At 42.7% G+C, this 22,529-nt stretch overlaps 1 protein-coding gene across 14 annotated transcripts in view; it reads left to right on the top strand.

The window, feature by feature from the left end:
- CELF2 (CUGBP Elav-like family member 2) overlaps window positions 1-22,529 on the top strand; it is a 563,629-nt gene that overhangs the window by 424,692 nt on the left and 116,408 nt on the right. For 13 of the 14 annotated variants that reach the window (XM_061468608.1, XM_061468599.1, XM_061468594.1 and 10 more), the window contains one exon: window positions 6,604-6,800. In XM_061468608.1, the coding sequence (XP_061324592.1) occupies window positions 6,623-6,800 (178 nt within the window). In that variant the 5' untranslated portion in view covers window positions 6,604-6,622. Of the gene's footprint in view, window positions 1-6,106; window positions 6,432-6,603; window positions 6,801-22,529 lie in introns of those variants that run through there. The other variant, XM_061468606.1, reaches the window with a different exon arrangement.

Here is a 22,529-nt window from a genome sequence, read left to right on the forward strand (position 1 = left end):
GCCCCAGCACTGGGTTGGATTTAGTAGTCTTTATACTTGGAACCCATTTGTCATCATGTTCTTATTGTTATGTTGGCTTTTAGAGGGAGTTCAGTGTTCTCCTCCACATGTCATACCATAGAACGTGAAAAAGGCAAATCCCCAGCAAAATGGTAAAATAGGGTGAGGGTTGAGACATGAATTAACCAAAATGGAACAGTGAGAATGGTTCTGAGCAGGGTTAGAAACATATTTGGAAAACAGGTCTCATGTAAACTGTTTGGTCCCCATTAACAACTGTTTCTCAGCACCTGGTTTGACACCTACTTCATTATTGGAAATGAGCATGGATTAATGCCAAAGCTCTTAACAGCGGTGAGTTTGAGAGAGTCCCTTTTGAGCCAGAGGTTTTTTTCTGGAGTCTCCTCCTCTCTCCTAAGCAGTAAGTTCTCTTTTAGCAGTCTTGCTGTAATTACAGATAGGAATGGGAGAGACAGAGAAGGTGTCTACTAGGTTTTTCCAATGCTTCTGCTTAAACAGCAGTGATATTAAAACAATCTCTAGCTCCTCAAAGAGTGGCCCTGTCAACTTGTTGAAATGATGGAATGGTAGTTAGGTTATTAGAAGGAAAACTGGCCCAAATTGACAGAGAGGATGCTCTGGCAGCAACCACAATCAGCCAGCAACTCAATGGCTTAATCTCTGCCCTCAGGCTACTCTCCACGATATGGATGACACCTTGTCAGTGAAGATGATGTGCCGGGTTACCCCTGAGTCCAGTGGGCTAAATTGGCCATGGAGGAAAGGGTTGCTGAAGTGTTAAGGCAGCAAGCCACAGAATCTATCTTTTTTTCTTTTTTCTCTTTTTTTTTAATGTATGTCATCATTTGGGGGCTGACAGTAATTGCCAAGGGATCCCATTGCCATTAGTGTCCTGTAGATACAGCTATCTCTGTCTGGTCATGCTTTCAAGAAATAAACCTAAGCATTTGCAAGCAATGCATTCCTGCTTCTTGGAAAGTTCAGCATGTGGTTTCTCTTCTGCCTTGTTATTACTTGGGTACAGCAGGAGGGAAAGGTCTCCCCTGAGAGCTGTTGAGTTGGCAGAGGAGTAACGAAAACCCCTGCAGCTGTTGGTGACTTAGTGCAGAGCACTAATGTCCATTGGGCAAAGATGAAGGTTGGGAAAGGGCAAGGGAATTCATCTTTAGCAGAGACTATTTGCAAGGGATCAAGTATATTTGGCTGGATTTTGTATTGTCTCAACAAGCTCTGTGACAACTGAACCATCAGGCGGGTGTGCTGTATAGTTGTGTTCCTCAGTGGAACCTTCAAGTACACTGCAGGGATCAGGTTCATAGAAACTATAACTTTGTGGGGCTTTTTTTCCCATTGTTATCTTCCTGTTCTTTTAATTGCTTGTTCAGTTTGTCTGCAGTTGGCTGCAGTCCTATGGCTATTGCCAAAGCTGGGTGAGGATGCTGCTGCAAGTGCCACTGCTGCAACAGCACTTATGTGCTCCTCATCACCCCAACAGTTAGAGTGATGCCTCCTCTGAGGTGCTTCAGAGCCTTAGTTCACACTGAACTCAAAGGAGATGCGATTTTGAAAGGATTCCAGCTGTACTTGTAGGAATTAGTGTCTTGTCGACAGACTGAACTTGCCTATCAACCCCACCAAACTTGGGATCTCAGTGAAACCCCTACCTTATGGTATAAAAGGATCAAAAGTAAAGTCTAAGTTGTACTTGGTTTTATCATAAATCTGCCAGAGTTAGTGGACCGGCAGAGCTGGTGGGATTCAGTCCAGATAAGTTTTAATGACTTACCCAAGATAATTCAGGCAGCAAGTACCAAAATCTGTCCCCTGAAGCTTTGTGTAGAATCATAGAATAGTTAGGGTTGGAAAGGACCTTAAGATCATCCAGTTCCAACCCCCCTGCCATGGGCAGGGACACCTCACACTAAACCATGGCACCCAAGGCTCTGTCCAACCTGGTCTTGAACACTGCCAGGGATGGAGCATTCACAACCTCCCTGGGCAACCCATTCCAGTGCCTCACCACTCTCACAGGAAAGAATTTCCTCCTTATATCCAATCTAAACTTCCCCTGTTTAAGTTTAACCCGTTACCCCTTGTCCTGTCACTACAGTCCCTAATGAAGAGTCCCTCCCCAGCATCCCTCTAGGCCCCCTTCAGATACTGGAAGGCTGCTCTGAGGTCTCCACGCAGCCTTCTCTTCTCCAGGCTGAACAGCCCCAACTTCCTCAGCCTGTCTTCATGTAGGAGGTGCTTCAGCCCCTGATCATCCTCGTGGCCTCCTGTGGACTTGTTCCAACAGTTCCATGTCCTTTTTATGTTGAGGACACCAGAACTGCACACAATGCTGCAGGTGAGGTCTCACAAGAGCAGAGCAGAGGGGCAGGATCACCTCCTTCGACCTGCTGGTCACGCTCCTCTTGATGCAGCCCAGGATACAGTTGGTTTCTGGGCTGTGAGCGCACACTGGAGCCGGCTCATGTTCATTTTCTCATTGACCAACACCCCCAAGTCCTTCTCCTTGGGCTGCTCTGAATCTTCTCTGCCCAACCTGTAGCTGTGCCTGGGATTGCTTTGACCCAGGTGTAGGACCTTGCACTTGGCATGGTTAAACCTCATGAGGTTGGCATCAGCCCACCTCACAAGCGTGTCGAGGTCCCTCTGGATGGCATTCCTTCCCTCCAGGGTATCAACCGAACCACACAGCTTGGTGTCATCGGCAAACTTGCTGAGGGCGCACTCAATCCCACTGTCCATGTCAGCGACAAAGATGTTGAACAAGACCGGTCCCAACACCGATCCCTGAGGGACACCACTCGTTACTGGTCTCCAGCCGGACATTGAGCCATTGACCACAACTCTTTGTGTGCGGCCATCCAGCCAGTTCTTTATCCACCGAATGGTCCATCCATCAAATTGATGTCTCTCCAATGTAGAGACAAGATTGTCGTGTGGGACAGTGTCGAATGCTTTGCACAAGTCCAGGTAGATGCCATCAACTGCTCTACCCTGTCCGTCAGTTCTGTAGCCCCATCATAGAAGGCCACCAAATTGGTCAGGCAGGATTTCCCCTTAGTGAAGCCATGCTGGCTGTCACCAAGCACCTTGTTGATTTTCATGTGCCTTAGCATGCCTTCCAGGAGAATCTGCTCCAAGATTTTGCCAGGCACAGAAGTGAGACTGACTGATCTGTAATTCCCTGGGTCATCCACTTTCCCCTTCTTGAAAATGGGGGTTATATTTCCCTTTTTCCAGTCGTCAGGAACTTCCCCTGACTGCCATGATTTCTCAAATATGATGGCCAGTGGCTTAGCAACTTCATTTTCCAGCTCCTTCAGGACCCATGGATGGATTTCATCAGGACCCGTGGATGGATTTCATCAGGACCCATGGACTTGTGCACTTTCAGGTTCTTAAGATGGTCTCGAACCAGATCCTCTCCTACAGTGGGCCTAGTGTCACCATACCCACAGTCCCTGCATCTGCCTTCCAAGACGTGGGTGGTGTGGTCGGAGCCTTTGCCAGTGAAGACTGAGGCAAAGAAGTCATTCAGAACCTCAGCCTTCTCCAAATCCTGTGTAGCCAGTTCTCCTGAGAGCTTCCGGAGGGGGCCTGCATTGTCCCTAGTCTGTCGCTCGCGCTCCCTGGGGCAGGTTTTCACCCCCTCAGGGCTGGTGCCGCTCCCCCCCCCGTGAGTCCTTGCTCGCCTCAGTGGAGCTGCCGGCTCCTGGGCAGGGCCTGGCGAGGACTCGAGGCTCCCCCGGTGGCTGTTGCCGCTCTGAACTGAGGCTCCTGGGCGCTGCTCTCTCCCAGCTCCGGTGTTGAAGGCGTCCTCTCTCGAGCTGCTCTCCTCAGCATCACAGCGTGAGGCAGCCTACACCAGGAGTCAGAGCCTTTGAGTGTATTTATCCAATAAAACATTATGATGAACATAATTGGACGTCGGTTCCACCAAAGTAAAGAAAGGGCTTAAGCGTTTTGTGGAATTAGAAGAAATCTTGGCCTGTGCCTAAACCTTTAGCTCAAAGCGGGAACTTGATGCTAATGGGTTCATTAACATGAGAAAACAGGTAGAAGCGTTTGGTTTTGTGGTTTCCTAAAAATTGGCTTGTTAGCAATGGAAATTGCAGTGCTCTTGGTGGTAGAGGTAATTTGGGCAAAGGAAAAAGCAGAGGAATAAACTTGTTATTCTTCATTAAATATGACCTTTGCTGTAATTTTGGGCTAAAGCAGCAATTGTACATGGATTTCTTAAAGAAGGGATCCAACAGAGAGAATAGATGAAGGGCATAATTTAAAAAATGAACTCAATTCATTTTTACAATGTAAACAACATAGAGAATAAATGAAGTGAGCAGTGAAGCCATTTCTGACAGAAAATAGTTGGCTGAGTCCAGGCCAAAGCTGCGGGCTGCAGAGCTAAGCTTCTACCATTTAATGTCTTCTCAGGTTCAAAATAACGTGTGAGCATTTTCCTTAGTTATTTTCAGCTGTGGGTCAGGGATTTTTCAGCCTCACTAGTGGGGAGGTTGTTTAACAGATTAGGTTTTTCATAAAGGAATAGGAACCGGAGAGGAATAATGGAGTGGTGTAAGCGTTAGTTAGATGCCTACGGCTCCATGAAACTCTTGACAGTTGTTCCGATGGGGTATCGTTCAAGTGGGTCAGTCAGGGTATTTCTGCTTCTTGGAGAGTTTTTGGGGGTGGTTCTTTGGTTTGTTGGTTTGGTTTGGCATCAGCATTACATCCATGTGAAAAATGCAGTTTGCAAGGCCTGGAGAAATCAGAGTTTCTCCAGATGCGCTTATGACCTGTAGAACATCTTCAAAACAAAGACCATATGTAAGACAAGAGAAGGTATTTGTGCATGCGGTAGAGGGCTGGACCAGGTCTTTCAATCTCTTACTCAGGCACTAGTCTATAATCAATATGAATTTTGCCTAAAAGTGAGTGTGATAAGTCTTGTTGTGTGCTGTTTCACATTGAAGTTGCTTCATAAACAGTGATCAAACTCCCTGTTGGTTTAAGATGCACCTTTAATATAACTTTCACCTTCCTGCTGTAAGCAGGGAAAGTGCTAAAGTTAATATGGGCGTATTAATGTGCTCAGGTGAATTATGCTTTCAAGGAGATGGAAACTAATTTGTCTCTGCGCAGGTTATAGCTGTGAGACAGGGGAATTACACAGGGTCGCTTTTTTCTTTCCATTCTTAGATACAATTTTTTTTTCCACATGTAAACTATGATTTTCATCTGGTTGTGCAGTTTTCGAGCTCTTCCAAGTCCTCCTCTGGGCATTCTCTGCTGAGCTGTCATCAAATGGAGACACTAAAATTAAAGCCAAGGTTTTTGAACGTGGCAGGTGGCTCTGAAATGCCTGAATTCTGCATTGATCAACTCTCGACAGTGCTGAACACAGGCCATTTCCCTCCTTTCCCTGGTTGAAAGATGGGGGGAATGCTCTAGAAGTCGCATCTCACTAGTGTTCTTCTTGAAACCGAAGCATCCAAATTACCAGTTACGGAGTCTCTGGCCAAGTAATTAGTTGAAATTACTGCCCTTAATTATCAATAGCGACGTGAGGGGGTTTTGTTGGTATTTTTACTTTTGTTCAGTACTTTATTTTCTTGTAAGAATACAACTCTTACATGTTTCTATGCTTTATGAGTGGCACTCTTCCTGAACCGTAGTATGTCATTTGTCTCTCAGAGCAGGTTATTTTGTATTATTAAGTTCTTTTCCCCTGCAACAATGCATGGTTGTTTCAAACTTCAGTGTACATCTGGAGATCAGACAGAGTAACAGTTTACAGGGTGTGAAGATTTTCAACAACCTCATGGCTTTTTGCAGGGAGAAAAACTTTTTTGAAGCAGCATTTTAATTTTTGCAACAAAATATAGGCAATTTTGCCTTTTTGAACTGTGCTTTTTTGTCTTTATGGCAGGGTGCAGTAAACAATGTGCTTTAAACCGGAGCTCTCCAGACTGCTTCTGCTTTTTAAAGAGCGTAGGCAACTAATCGGCATCAACCAGCCACATAGCTGGAGTGTTTTCCATTCTAGGCAATATCATCCTAATTTGATGCACACATGGATGCTTCACACAATCTGCAAATTCATCGCTGGCATCTTGCATTAGTCATCTGACAGATTGCCAAGTGTTTCATACTCCTTTCATGTGACTTTATTACAAAACACGCACACACACACACGCACTGCCTTATTTCTGCCAGTAGCCAGTTCAGTGAGAATTCACTGCAGTTCTGTTTACAGCAGCCATGGAGAGAAATCTGCACTTATTTGCAACTATCCTCTGCTTTAAAACGCACAATTCCCAGTTTGTGTTGTGCCTCGCTCTTCTTATATAATGACATTAAGCAGCAGCCTGCAGAGAAAACAAGACTCAATGAAAAATGTAATCGCATTGTTTTTTGTTCATAATACTTATGCTATTAATTAAATACTGATTTTTTTATTTTTTTTTCTCCTGCTTTGTGCCAATTGACATCATCTTCTGCATCTAGTGCACATGAAAACTGGGTAGTCTAACTTGCCTTCTCCTTTTAATCTCCTTTTCTACTTTCTAGTAACGGCACAGCTAACAAGATGAATGGAGCTTTGGATCATTCAGACCAACCAGACCCAGATGCCATTAAGATGTTTGTTGGACAGATTCCCCGTTCATGGTCGGAAAAAGAGTTAAAAGAACTTTTTGAGCCTTACGGAGCTGTCTACCAGATTAACGTTCTCCGAGACAGAAGTCAGAACCCTCCCCAAAGTAAAGGTACAGTAGTTGTGCTCTCTTTGCTTTCAGTTTGTTTTGTTTCTCATGATTTTGCTTTCCAAAGAGCTTTGCATCTGGGCTGCTTTGAAGCATACTCTGTTGAGCTGTGCAGCAGTCCTAAGAGTAGAGGACTGCTGAATACCTATCGATTGCTGTGTTCCTCTTCTTAAATTGCAGTTTAAATGTCTGTTATCTGGAAGCGTGCATTCCAACTGTGCAAACAATAACCAAAGATTGCTGTCCTTGTTTAAATTATTATTGCCGAGAAACATGGAAACCTGAGTGGTCACTTTCCCAGGATTAGTTCATGAAAAAATATAATTTTCTACTTCCTTTCATTCCCTCTCCTTGCACCCCAGGTGGGAATAATTCTAAAGACATAAAAGGGGAGAAATTATAGCAATGGGCTTTTGCGACGTCATTGCTCCAGGGGCAATAAAACTTACAAAATAGAGTCGCCCTGCCCTTTTCCCAAAATGTGATTTCTTTTCTGCAGTCACGCTGAAGGATTCATTTTTGGCACTGGTACTTTTCTAAACGAAAGGGTTGTATTTCCTTCCATGTGTAAAGTATTTATCCTTTACTTTAGTGCTTTCTTTCACTGTATATCTGTGCATATTCAGGCACATGAGAATTCTGTATGTTATAGCTATAATGTATATGAATGTATATTACAGCTATGTGAGTATAATGTATGCTTACATGTAGACAGTAAATATTTTGTTTCACAGAATGCAGGTTTTCACCCTTACAGCTCTATACTTTCATTTACACTTAAGGTTTGGTACATGAAAGTGTTGCCAGCATTACAAATAATTGCTGCATCTCAGAGGTACAACTAGATATGCATGTGTGCCTGGCTGTAAGTTTGCTAGATAGTCCTTCATTCTTACTGCACTCCTGCCACTGCTTCTAAAAACCTTTAAAGCACACATGCTACAGAGGATATTATATGATGGTTTTGTGGGCTGGCAGCTGACAGTACAAAACAGCACTCGAGATCTCCAGTTTTGTGAGTAGTGATTGCTCCAGCGTGAGGCACATGGCACAACTTTTGGTGCTCCTGTGCTTTGTGCAAAGCATTGCCAAGGCTCAGCGTTGCCCCCTTGCCCTGGTATGGGACAGATGATCCTCTCAGTGACCTTTTTTTGGTGCCTAGTTGAAGCATTTGTGTGCTTTGAGTGATATTAGTTCATTACAGGTCTTTTCCAAACTAGATGATCTTAAGGTCCCTTCCAGCCCTACCTATTCTATGAATCTGTGATTCTATGATTCTGTTTTGGGTTGCTTGCATATATCAGTTCTGGTTAAAAGACTTGATGCTTGGGTGTCACACCAGTGGCAGGGAGGGTGGCATCTCACCATACTCTGCTGCTAATCAAGTCCCCATCCTAGGTTGCTCTTTTCCTTCAGAAGCAGAAGGTGCTTCTTGTTGGAGTGTTTGTCTAGTTCTGCTTCCAGCTCCCTCCATTCCCAGGATAGATGTATTGTAGCATGCAGCCCCCTGCTATGTTACCACAGAGCCCTCACCAAGTGTTTTTTTCTTGTAATGCTGGATAGAAGACAGCATTAAGAGGTCAAGCAACTGGATTTTCTGCACTCCAGGCTGCTATGGGTGAGCAAACTCGTAGTTAGTTGAAACCACTAAAATGCTGAACTTTGAGACTTGTCCATTTAGAAAGAGCTGATTCCTGTGCCAGAGAAATGCCTTCCCACTAAGCAGTAAATGAAGTGAGAATGGTATTGTGGTTAGACAGAAGCAAGCTATTGATTCCCGTTCCTCTAGTGTTTTCCATTATGCTGTACCTGCTTGTCAGGGAGATGGAAGGCATAAGGATTAAGCACAGGTCATGCAAATTGTTGTAGACTAATTATGCAGGTTTGTAGGTCCCATATTCAGTGTTCCTTTTGAAAGGTGGTTGTTTGCTTGTTGGAGTTTTTTGGAGACTTTTTGGGGGGTTGGGTTTTTTTTCCTTGGACTCTTTCCAGCCATGCAGAGATGATGCTCTTAGGTCACTTTAAGCAATATGTATTTTAATAAGTAAATTAAGTGAGTCCTCAAGAAAGACAGAATAATCTTCAGATGTCCATTTCCTTCTGACACAGCAGCAAGCTCCTCTAGTGGTCAGCTTTTCCCATGGAAGCTTTGGTGGAGTGTATCTGCATGCTGGCTTTATCCTTCCTCCTGGCTCAGCCTGCCAGCAAGGTTGCTAGATAGAGAAAGCTCTTGAGTTTCATGTGGGTATCTCTTGGCTAGGAATGATCTTTATCATCTTAATCCAGTAGCACAAAGGCTTCTGTGCAAGCGGTTAAGAATGTTAGAAACAAGCACACAAATAGCCGATTGTCTTGTGATCATGATGCACAAGAAATTCTTCACCTGTGCTATCAAACTGGTATTTAATAATGAAGATGAGTTTTGTCTCTTTGGATGAGCCGTCGAATTCTGTGTTCTCCTTCTGTGTAAGGAAATAAACCCTGGAAACAACCCCTGGAAACAACCATTTTCATTTTCTTTGATCTGGTTGGGGTGATTCCAGCCATTTTCCTGCCCATTGCCTCTCTGCATCACCTCCAGCTCTGCAGAACAGTGCATCACAGGGACCTTGTGGTGGAGTCACACTGGAAAAAGTCCCATTTTTCATCCCATCGCGTGGTCATGGCTGTGTGTTGTGCAGAACATTTACAGGCTGGTATCTGCAATCCATTAATTGCAATGACAAAAATGCAAGATAATGCTACTCCACCATGTGGGGGGATGTCAGTGTGATCTTGTTCTTTGAGGAAAGGCATTTTGATTTTTGAAAGAGTCCTCTCTTAGCAGACATGGGCTGTGTATTTCTGTTAGCTTGGCCAAAGGGGCTTCTCCAATTTGGACGGAATTTTTCTCTGATGAGCTGTTTATGAAGCTACAATCTGAGTCTCTCCCAATTCTGTCAAAAATAACCATAGGCTTCTTCTCTCTCTCCTGCTGTTATTAAGAATGTCTTTCATACCCTCCAACGACAGACGGCCTAGTTCATGTCTTTCCTCCTTTTCTGTATCGCTTGCCAGCTCTGCAAAGCAGAAGGAGAAGGAAGGCAGGTAGAAAGCCAAGTTTTACTCTCTTTGGGAAACCAGAGGAAACCCGCCTTACTTCCACAGATATATTGCTGCTAGTGCAAAGCTTGGCTTTATTAATTGTAAACTGCATTTCAATGGGTAATGGTTGGAATATCCTGTGTCAGTAGGAAACTCGTCGTGCGTTCTGCAGCGTCCAGTTCTCAGGTTCTTGTTGGATGCGTGAAAGAGCTCAGCAAAGTGATTTGACTTTGTGTTCATCGCCTGTTTTGCAAGGCTTTTTCCTCTTTCTGCAACAAGAGAAATCCGGGGGATTAGGTAAACTAAATAAAGAAAAAAGAATAAATGAAGGCAGGAAATCCTGTAATGCTGAAATAAATGGCACTTTCAGCTTTTGGGGGCTAAGGGGATTCAAGTCTAGGCAGATCAGCCCTCTCTGTTCCCAATCCAGCTTGCTGCCTTCGTATAATTTATTCTGGGTTGGATAGATGACTTTTTCTCAGAACAGTTGTTAAAAAGAGCTTCTGTAATACCTCAAATACAGCCAGCTCATTGTGAAGGCCGTATAGACTGCCACCGAGATCTCTTTCCTTCCCCACTGTTCTCCTAAGCTGGAAAGATTTCCTTGGCTGCTTTTGTTTCGGAGTCTAAGTGCAGAAGCAAGCAGATGGCACAGGGCTACTTTTGCCTATTGAAATGCAGCGGAAGAGTGTTGGGCCAGATCCATGATGTGCTTTTCGTACCTTGCGCCTGTTTTGATACCTGTTCATTCTTGTAGGGATCAAGGTCCCGTAAAGCAGCTTTGTGAGTCTGAGCCTGCTTGTGCTGCGGTGCAGAAAACAGGGGAGAGGCACCCGTGTAACAACTAACTCCATGCTTCCTTGTAGCCTTTTACAGACCCTTTATGAGATTAGAGTGAGGCTGCTGAGTGAACAAGGGTGTGCTGTTGTTGAAGGCCAGTGTTTATTATTATCCTGTTTAACATGGTAATTTAAGTGTATCGGGAAGCAAGCAGAGAAATCTGATAATGAGGCATTCATCTGCTGCATACAGGAGAGACCGGGCGGGCAAGTTACAACGGAGGCAGAAGTTCTCTGGTTTGTTTGGGTACCATTGCAGCTACAGATGAGCCCTTCAGAAACCCTCTCATGAAGGCAGGAGGGGTGGTTTCTTCCCTCCTGCTCACGGTGCCCCATTTTCCAGCTGGCAGTCGAGCATGGGAGCAGAGCAGTGGCATGCCAGTTGTCACACAAGCCCACCTTGACTGCCCTCATCAGCGGGAAAGACCAACTGTTCCTTGCCTTGCATCACTGTTAAACCGATTGCACCTCCTGCTCCTTGGAGCAATTTCAATGCATCGTGTTTTGCAAAGCTATTTTAGATGTTTTCTGAGAGCTCTTTCAGCCAGTGCTCCCGGAGTCAGCATTTCTCTATGCATTCTGACTTACTCTGTGTTTTGAATGCTCTCCCAGGTCCACGTGAACATTGTTTAGCTTTTGAGATCCAATGAGGTGCATAAGGAGCACATAAGCTGTCAAAAGTGCAGTGCTTGGGACCGCAACCATTATACATTTGTGGTTTAGACTAAATTTTAGTGATCATGGCTGGGAGATCCTCTGTTATAATTGCAAATTTGAAATGTCATACACTGAATGACAAAATAAGTACCTTGCGTATTTTTTGTAGCAGATACATTGGGCACTGTATGAAGTTTCACACAACAAAGCCACATGTTAGAGACAAGGTCCTACACCTGGGTCAGTGCAATCCCAGGCACAGCTACAGGTTGGGCAGAGAAGAGATTCAGAGCAGCCCAAGGAGAAGGACTTGGGGGTGTTGGTCGATGAGAAAATGAACATGAGCCGGCTTCAGTGTGCGCTCGCAGCCCAGAAAGCAACCGTATCCTGGGCTGCATCCAAAGGAGCGTGACCAGCAGGTCGAAGGAGGTGATCCTGCCCCTCTGCTCTGCTCTTTTGAGACCTCACCTGGAGCATTGTGTGCAGTTCTGGTGTCCTCAACATAAAAAGGACATGGAACTGTTGGAACAAGTCCAGAGGAGGCCACGAGGATGATCAGGGGCTGGAGCACCTCCTGTATGAAGACAGGCTGAGAAAGTTGGGGCTGTTCAGCCTGGAGAAGAGAAGCTGTGTGGAGACCTCAGAGCAGCCTTCCAGTATCTAAAGGAGGCCTATAGGGATGGTGGGGAGGGACTCTTCATTAGGGACTGTAGTGACAGGACAAGGGGTAACAGGTTAAAACTTAAACAGGGGAAGTTTAGATTGGATCTAAGGAGGAAATTCTTTACTGTGAGGGTGATGAGGCACTGGAATGGGTTGCCCAGGGAGGTTGTGAATGCTCCATCCCTGTTGGTGTTCAAGGCCAGGTTGGACAGAGCCTTGGGTGATATGGTTTAGTGTGAGGTGTCCCTGCCTATGGCAGGGGGGTTGAAACTAGATGATCTTAAGGTCCTTTCCAACCCTAACTATTCTATGATTCTATGATACAAGTACAATAGAGAGGGAGGGCGAATGATAAAGCTGAGTTGTTAACTTTCACCTTCTTTAGGATATTTGAATTTAAACCTTAAAGAACCTTATTCTGTAATTTTATATGGGTTATAAGTGGCGGTATGAAATATGTTACAGATGTGAACTGATTTTTATAAAAAGTAATTCTTATTTGACCAGTTTACCAGAGTTTTTCAAGAGGCTTCTCTGAAAGTGGACAGGTGTGAAATTGTGTATGTAATCAAGCTGATTTCCCAGGGGTATTTCGCATAGTGTCACACAGGAGAGTAATACATACAGTTACTGGTGAAGCAGAGAAGGGCCCATTTTCAAATGGAGAAGGCAGCTGGTTAGATGATGGAGGGCAGAGTAGAATGGGGAAAGGTTACAGGCCAGGGGAAGAGAGGGGGTGATGATTGGAGAGCAGCAGGGACTGTTACTGGAGATCAGTACTTTTTCACTCTCTATGTAAATGGCTTTGACAAAATGAACCACCAACTTGTTATCCAACTTTCTGGTTCATGCAGAAGGGACTGGATGAGGGTGAAGCCAGCTGATAACCTGGAGGAAACAGTCCAATACAAAGAGATTCAGTTGGGTAAAACAAACCGTGAGCAAATTTGAGTTTTGAGTACACACGCATGTTGAATGAGTGTATTTTTCAAAGGTTCAAGAGCAGGAGAGGATTTGAAGAGTGCACATATCCTAAAAAGACTGACTTGATGTTTTGTGTCCGTGTGGTCAAAAAGGCACAGAAAACGCGAAGCTCTATAAATGGAAGCATTGAATAGAGCTTTCAAGGAAATACTGTACCACTTAAAGAAGGGGGTTTTTTGATCATGTTTAAACTACAGTTACCAATATTTAGTACCATTCTGTAGAAAAGGGCAGAGGTCCAGAGAAGAGCAGCATGATTTTGTATGAAGTGAGGAAGGGTTAAGCCATGGTGAAAGGTCTGAGAAGGTTAACTTGTAAAGGCTTCAAGCATTGACTTACAAGAAAGTTAAAAAGGGAAAAGCTGAGGAAGAATACAGGATTATACCTTGGTTTGGAAAGAAGAAGTTACAAGGGGATACAATTGAAGTTTCTCAGTGTGTTGAAGTGCATTCTTAAGGCAGGAATAGGTAAGCTCTTTCAATTAATATTAAACCTAGTGTCTGCACAGCATAGACTTGAGGTTGAGAAGCAGCAGGCCAAGAGAAAAAAAATCCAGCCTCTTAAGACAGACTTTCTTCCTCCACTTGCAGAGCAGAGAATGATCTTCCAGAAGCTGCAGTAAGAAAAGTTCCAAAAGAAACTTTTCTCTTTCTTGCTTCCATTTAGTATTTTAACATAATGTGTCTGGAGCAGTTTGTGACGTGACTGCTCCTCACATCCCTGCACAGTTTCACCCTGTAAGCAGGACAAGGTGCCAAGGCTGTGGGGGACACAGCTGACAGTGGTATGAAGAGTGTGATTGATGACTCCTGATATTTTTGTATTGCTTTGAAGGGAGGGAGCAGATGAGGATAATGTCCCATTGCACACTTGACTACAAACCTGTTGCCCCTGTAAATCAGTCTCACTCTATATTCCCATCATTGACCATGGCAAGAAAGTCAGCCCCTTTAGTAGCAAAAAAGCATCCCAGCAAACCAAGCCCAGCAGGGAGTGCAGAGGTAGTGGAAGATACTTGTGAAGACACTAACAGGAGTGGAGGGTTGTGACTGCAGAACATGAAGAGTAGAGGATGGTGGGGGTGTTGCATAGAGAGTGGATTTCAGCTGGTTCTTAAAGAGGAAGCTTTCCTAGCCTTGTTCCTGAAGTTCCTATATACAGCCTGTGGATGACTGGAGCTGTAGCAGAATTAAGCTTTTTTTAGGCATCTTTTCACTCTGTGGTTTTATAGTATTTATCACAGTGGGGGTTTGGTCCAGAAGTGAGGACTATAGGTGTTGCTGTAAGAAATTAATACAAATAACACATCTCTAAGGGTTTAAAGTAGATTGCTTTGGGGCTCATTGGTTGCAGTTTTGTAGCAGCTTAACTATGATTTACAGCTGTATATGAATTTTCAAAATCAAGCTAAGACTGTATAAGCACATTGCTAATTACATCTGTGCTGAAAAAGTGCATAAACTGTAACTACATGAATCGTTTTAGTTGCATTGATAGAAACCTCATATGCAGACCAGCCAGTAGAAGAGTAGGACTTGAGGAAAAGGCAAGTTAGATGAATGGATGTTAGAGCTCCAGTTCAGGCATGAAATAGATCCAAGAGCTTTCCAGGTACATTCAGCAACTCCAGGAATACAGGTGAAGGTATGTTCAGGAATAATAAGAAAACAAAAAAGGAAGGAATATGTCTGTATATTTTTAATTATATTTAAAAATAATTAAAGGCTAATGACTGAAAATTAAGGGGCTTAAACAATAGTGGGGTTTTGTCTAGACAATGCTGGAAAAGAATGTTTTGCATAGTAATTAGAAAAGGCACACAATTCTTTGCAATAATGTTGACTTCTTCAACATACTGTCCAGTATTTACCTGTAGAATGTTTTGGAAAAACTTCACAAAAAAAGTCCCCAGATGTTTTGACCATATAAATAGGTAATCTGGTTTTCATAATGTCATCATTACATCAGAAAAAGCACATGGGCAGGCAGTTAAAACAGCCTGAACTTTCAATAAAATTGAGAAAAAAAAAAACAGCTAATCAAATTGTATTGTTGAATCTGAATAATATGCCAAACCTTGGTCTCTCAAATATGTAATCTCAAAGGCAAAAATTGTAATGCATGGAAAAATCTAAGTCAAGTCATGCACGCCGTTGCTCACAGGAATTAATCAATGGGTATAATACTCAGACATAAAATCACATGCGTGTTTAAGTGTTTTCAAGATTGGTGCCTACATTTAAAATATATACCTCTGTAATAGTGCCAGATACTGTCAGTTTGAGATTTATGGGATCCAATTTCTTCAGTTGCATATTAAAGCTCCCATCAATGAGTTTCGATCTTTTTATGACACTGTTGTGGCACTGAAACTCTTTCCTCTTCCAATTTGCTATTAAATGAATACACATACAATATTTATCTGCTTGCCACATAAAAAAAATGATGTGTGTTTTTGTTAAACAACAATGGCTTAAAAAAATAACCCAAACACAACCCTTCTGTTTTCTAATTCTGTTCAGGTGGAATGTTTGAATCCTTTGCTCATAGCATAAGAGGAGGTCTTGCAAAGGATTTAAGAACCAGTCTGAAGTCTTCATCTGCTTTGGCATGGAGCTCAAAGGAAGAAAACCTTTGACAACTGAGCAGTGTCAAAAAGGAAGTGTAATTGGGGAGTAGCCTTATGAGCATGTATTTCAGCTGCACTGCAGCTTCCAAGTCTCAGACTTCCACCGCAAGAATGGCATTTTATTGCTTTCATCTCCTGCTCCTGTCGCCCCACTAATATCTCACACAAGCGCATGTGCACACACACGCACAAATAAATTAAAGCCTAAAATTAAAACCCACAGTGCAAGAAGTTCTGCTCATTAAAAGATAGAAGAAGGGACTTCAAGGCAGTAAGAGTTCCGCTGTTACTGCAGAGTTGATGTGAGAGTCACGTAAATATTACAATGATGGGTCACAATAAAAAGCTAAAGACCTTGTAAAACATTTTAGCATAAATATGTCATCAATTTTGCTAGTTCTTAATGTGAAATTTAACCCCCAGGAAAGCCTTGAAAGTTTGTCTGTTACTCTTTATAATTCTGAAGCATGTTACAAAATGGGTGTATGTGTAGCATTTACAGTGTAAATTAATTAATTAATAGTTCATTACTTCCTCACACCAGACCTTGTCACCCTGTATTTTCTGCTGGAGCAGGGTAACAAGAGGGGCCAGCATCGCACTTGCTTCAGGTCTGGTAAGACACACAACCTACTCAGTGTCAGACTCCTGTGATACTGGTGCCAGGAAAGGACGTGTCATGCCAATTGTAGTGTTACTTTATCTTAGACATCAGTTTCACTGTAACCATCAGCATATTTCGAAAGAATTGCAAATAACTCCCTGAGGATAAAGTGTGGTACTGGCTTCTAAGCCTGGTTTGAGCTTAATCCAAGCCAGTGAGCTATGGGTGGAAGGCTGCATATGCCATATAAATCTGCTGGTCCATCTATCTCAGGGGAGAAAGCATTTTCAGGAATCTGTGTCTTTCTAATTGCATACAAAAACACTCTGAAACAAGTCAGTGAGTAGATTAAATATGAACGTTTCCACTGGATCTTTTCAGGTTTTCACTGAACCTAATTACTATCTAATCTATGCCCATGAGTATGCGGTTTTAAGTGGGACATTAGACTTTCACTGTGCAGATTAAACTCTGTGGTGCATGAATTCACTATTATTTGTGTCTTGCTACCTTGTGGTTTTCATTTAAAATAGCTAGTACATCAGTCATGAATTCTTTCAGAAGAATAAGATGAGTTGTGAAGAGGTGGAAGATGTTTTCTAATAAGCTATGTCTATTATTTGCCTGAATTGGGGAGAATAAACCATAATTAAACATCTAGTAGTTCAAAATGTCACACTTTCAACTGCAGTTTTAGGGAGCTGCACCGCAATAGGGAGTAGATTAATGTAATGTACTGCATGAAACTTTCTAGCTGGAAGGATGAGCATGGCACCATAAGGAACAGCACTGCTGCTGCAGCCATAGATCTCAAAGTGTTTTGCAAAGGGAGACAAATATCATCACTCAACTTTTACCAGCTGGAAGAACAGAGAGGCAGAGGCCTGCGGTGACTTACCCTAAAATGTTCAAGTCACTTTGAGCAGGCAGACAATAACAATCTGCCTGTGCTGTTCTTGTGCTGCCTGAATCAAATCTGCTCCCTTCGTTCTCAGCACTTCAGTCCCTGAGCTGGTTGATACGAAGATTTTGTTACGTTAACACTGCCCAGGTGAGATCTGCATTAGTTTATTCACGCCTTCATCCAGTCTGATGAAGACTGCAGTGTGGAGTGCGGGGCACTGCCTCCCACTCCTCCTATGCCCCCCACCCCTAATTAAAACAATAAGTATTAAACAACAAGCCTCCTTTATTATTTGCAGATCATGGGATACAAAAATCATTGTAGCTTTAAAATGGGCTATGTTAACCTGCGTAATTCCGCTGAGGCTTCAGTTTCTATAGAGAAAAGTGTTGTGTTGTCTCTGGCTCAATTAGATTTTTCTCAGTGTCAGTTTTAATTCACTTCACCGGCGCATGTGGGAACTCTCTGTGGAAGGGAAAATGTTACTTCTGAATGAGAGCCTCCTGGAGCTCACATTTTATTTAAGAGTTTTAAAATGCTTCTTGGTCCCATGTTCTCCCTTGAAGGTCTGCTATTGTGTGCTGGAAGAGCTGAACGAAATCACTTGATGTCTCTTAATGTGACAAGCATCTGAGTTTGAGCAGGAGGGTGGAAATGAGAAGAGCAGGATCCTTGATTCCCTCTTTTTATTTAATAATAATAAAGCCTTGGCAAGCTTTGATGGTCAAATAGACTTAATTATGTCAAATGTTTCTCAGCCTTACTAACATCTACCTGGACACACGTACAGAGAAGAAAAAACTTCCTTGGTCTAAGTTGTATTTTTCCCCTTTAGACTTGGCATTACTCACCTCCCATGGCCATCAGCACTTAGGGGTGTGGATTGCTTGGTTATGCTCTGCTTGGTGCACACTGCCCAAGTAGCCCAAAATGTACTGTTTCTTCCCCATTTTTAAAGGGAAAAATGGAGTAGATCTTAAATTTCAGGGTGCTTCTCATTGCTGTGAAAAAGAGACAAGAAAAGGAGCCTAAGATAGGGTTGTAATGAGAAGTTTACCGCAGACAAAGGCCTGAAATGTCCACTGTGTATAGGTGGAGCTTTCCAAAATTCTGGTTTCCATCATGCTCAGCAGGTTTATGTTCCTATCTCTGTTCCCATCCTTTCAATATTTCATTAAACTCTCAAGACATTATATTGATGGACAGTTGTGGACACTGCAGCGTCCTAAGTTTTACTTTGGGGTTGCTTTGTTCATTTGTTGGGTTTTGTTGTTTGTTTTTTTTTTGACTGACACCTCCCAGTTTCCAGTTTTATAAATGATTTAGGTTGCTTTCCAGTATATCACTGGGCTACAGTAGGAGAGCACCTGGAAGTGTCACCAAAACCCTACAGTTTGGTCAATAGATGTGGATCTCCTGATTCAGACAGAAGATAATACTGCAGTATGATGCTGGAGTCAGCATAGCTATTAATACCAGCTTGTGTGTGAAAGGTAAACGTGACTACATCTCCCTCACATCAAGAGCTGAGCAAAGCACTCTATTACGATTCTGGTTTCCATGTGTGTCATCTCCCAGACTTTATGTTGCCAGCAGTGTTAGCTTTCAGTTCCAGTCCTGAGCTGTTAGCGTGTAATGCCTGTCTCTGCTTTCTTGCTTGCTCGTTCTTGCTTGGGTATATATTGAGTTAAAACGTGACGTGTGAAAGTAGGCTGGTATTATTATTATTATTATTACTAATTTTATTATTATCTGCCGTTTAAGCAGTTAAAATCTCACAACTAAAGGTCAGCATAGCCTGTAGATTTACACATGCACAGTACAAGTAACCTTCAGAAATTTCCTCATGACAAGATAAGGGCATCAATTATATGTAAATGAATGCCAGGGAAAATTTCACTGTAAACTACATTAGCTGCAGAGTGTGTGCTGTAAGGGGATTTAATTGAATTAATGTTACATACTATCAAATACTCCATCTAGTGTATTGCCGGGTCTCCTTATTACTAAGAATAATATTTGGCTCATAAAGACCCCTGTTCAACTAAGCACACAGCCCTGATGACTTCAGCAACTGATAAAAGTTAAAGCATTTTCTTCACTGCTTTGCTGCATGGGAGTGAGGAACAGGTATTAGTGTGTGTACATCCTGTGTAATCACCAAGCCCTGTTAGAAGGCTGTTTAGGGAGATTCCTCTTACACATGGTTTCCAAGTGTCTAATGCAGGTGTGATTTTGGCAGAGCGTCTTTCCCAGTTTCGATGTAGCTGTTCTGGACAATGACTGTGATGGAGACAGCGCGAGCACGAGTCTGGGTGTAAAACAGGAGGAGTGTTGGGGTGATCCATGCAAGGCCCTCCACTGATAAGTGCAGTAACTGATGGCGATGGCAGAGGGATTTCACTGAATAAACCTGGTGGTATTTTAAATGCTGTTATTAATGCAGGATTATATGGAGATGGCACAATGAGATCCAAAAAGGTGTTTTGTGTGACTTCCTACGTAAAAGCAGGAATGCAAATAAGCTACGATAACATATTCACACCTTATAAACGGAAAACTCATGCACATGGAAAAACCTAGTGACATAGCCAGAGACATGCTTCAAGCCAGTGATAAAGATACCCACATTTTGCCTACTCTGCTCTTATGTTTTAACCATTAAGGAGAAAATGTGATATATTGGATGTTTTTGCAGAATATTTGTGAATGTCAGAAATACCACTGATTATGCATCTCCTTTATGTTTGATATTATTTTCTTTTCCTTTCACATGCCTTCTTTAAAGAGGGAATACATGAAGCCTAGCAAAAAAATCTTTTATTCTCCATTCATTCAGCAACAGAAAAACAGAACAAAAAAAAAAAAAAAAAAGGTTTTGAACCAGTTTTCAATGGAAATTGGGAAACAGTGGAATAGTTTCTACAGCAACTTTATTGTTGCCCGAATCAAATGGCAAAAGTTTTTATTCACCTACGCATCTTACATTTTAATGATCCACATGTCACTCCTGAACTTCACCCACCCGTGTTTCTGCATGCAGTTGACATTCTGGCACAATCAGTAAGGCACATGCCATTCAAAGGAGTTACAATCTCCTCTTTGTTTTCATGTTTTTTTCTGGGGGGGGGGGGGGTAAGAAATAGTAATTGCCCGTGTGAACCGATGTTCATTGCACAGAATTGTTTAGCTCTCTTAAAAAATCATTGATCTGCTTTTCCCCCGTGAAAATATTCAAGGGCTCAGTTCACAGCAGAGAAATCAGCATGTAAAGCAGCAGCCTGGCAATCTGTGCTGCAAGGAGTGAGAGTGCGATGTTCTGCGTGGCAAATGTCAGAAGTGCTTGCTGTCTTTAAAAAAATAATCAAATCTTTAGTGAGGATGAGAAACATTCTTACTGCTTCAGTCCGATGTGATGTGGGGGAACAATCTGTTTAAAAGTAGGGATCTTTTTTTCAGATGTTTGTATGTAGCCTTTGTGATTGAACATTTGTTAGGTAGCATCTGGCACAGACTATTCCTCTTTCTCCCTAAGTTTCATGGCTTTGTTTTTTGTTTCAGGAGGATATTGCAAAAGGTAATTTGATGTCTCATTCCCATTGGTATGGTCATGGTTTTGCCTTCTGAATGACTCCCTTGAAATAGGAGGAAGGGGAAAAAAAAAAAAACACCAAAAAAAACAAGCAAAAACATTTGAGATTTTTTTTAATAGGGAATATGCAGCATTTGGATTTCATGAAGAGCGCCCATAGTACATTGTGTGCACACAGCAAGTCAGAGGTGCAGACACCTCCGCTGTGGGTCGAGGTCTGCACACCATAGATAACAAAGAGACCCGAAATCTGGGGCTCCATCCTCATCCACATGCTCTTATTGCCACTTGCTGTTTGTATTGCAGATGCACGTAACAGATTGTGCAATATGCTGTACAAACAGATTGGTGAAATGATCTTTGTCCTGAAACACTGATGGCGTAGATGAACGGGAAGGATTGAACGCATGCCTGCACTGAAGGCTGCACAGCCCAGACGCCAGGGTTCTGGACCCATGTCCTCAACAAAAAGGGCTTTGTGCATCCTTCTTGAAGCAAAGATCTGTTCTTGCTGATCTTACTGTAAAGGGTTGAAATTTTAAATTAAGATTTAAAAGAAAATAGCACAAAGGCCATTAGAGAGTGAGTAGGAGAAGGGAATGTGCCTACTTCACCCCTTTTCTTCCTCTTTTTTCCTCCCCATCTAACAGCATTTCTCCCACACTTGCCAAATCGAGCACGTCAAGGGAACAGAGTTTGGGTAGTTGCTCACAGTATTGGAAAAACACCCTGAAAAAAAGAAGACTGGGGCATGCAGGGCTGAGGCTTTGATTATGGGACTTGGCGGAGGCAGTGCTCATGGAAACTCTGACATGCTGGAGATGACAAGAGCAAGCAGCAAAGTTGACTTCCTCTCACTGGGCTACTCAAACAGGAAAAGTTCTAATACTTAATGTCTTTTTCATCATCCAGGCCGTATAAAAAGATCACCCACTTACGCCCTGTGTGGTTAAGGAAACCAACAATTGCTCATCTTATTTACTGAAGTAGCTAATGTGCATTTCAAAGTGCTTGGATGTTAGCTTGTGGGAGAAGGAGTAACAAGACATTAAGACTAATTTAAATTAAAATATTTTGGTGGGAATGGATTGCTCAGTGAATATAGCTCATCTGCAGCTGGTAGAATAATGATATAAGTCTGTTTATAAGTTCTATTAATTCAGTAAACTGTTTACATGAAAATGGAGGTGCCTGGATTGTTCAAACAGTGTGTTCACAGGAGCACTGCTTGGGGCCGAGGAATGATTTTGCCATTTCAGAACACTTCTGTTTCTCTTTCACATGGAAGTGCTCTCTCCCTAAAATTATTAAAGAAAACATTTTTCGACTGTGAAATATTACTGATATTTTGGCAGTGGCTGTGGCCTCTAGTCCAAGTGATGGGAACTGCTGGGCGCTCGGAATCTAAACAACTTGCGTTGACTTTGTTGTAAAAGAAATTTTATGCCTGGACTGGCCATAAAACTTAGATTGATGTGTTCTTCTGGGTTGAAGGTATGATGGTACCTGAATATGCCAGGAGACAGGGCTCAGCATCCCTGTGTGATCATAGCTGAGCTTGGTTGAGAGAGCTGGGTTTCTACATCAGTCAAGAGATCTCATGTTCCAGAATGCAAAGTTCTCAGGCTTGGAAATACAGCTTAACTGAAAAAAGACCTGGTAGTTCGTCCAGCTTGTTGTCTGCCAAATCCATGCTTGTTCTGTTTAGTGAATTCCTAAATGTTTTGTCCAGTTTTATTTGGAAGTGGACCATGGGATGCTGTTTCCAACTGCCCC

This window comes from Pezoporus flaviventris, unplaced genomic scaffold, assembly GCF_033815535.1.
Source record: "Pezoporus flaviventris isolate CSIRO_AGI_PZ_B2104156 unplaced genomic scaffold, CSIRO_AGI_Pfla_v1 ptg000049l, whole genome shotgun sequence".
Lineage (NCBI taxonomy): Eukaryota > Metazoa > Chordata > Aves > Psittaciformes > Psittacidae > Pezoporus > Pezoporus flaviventris.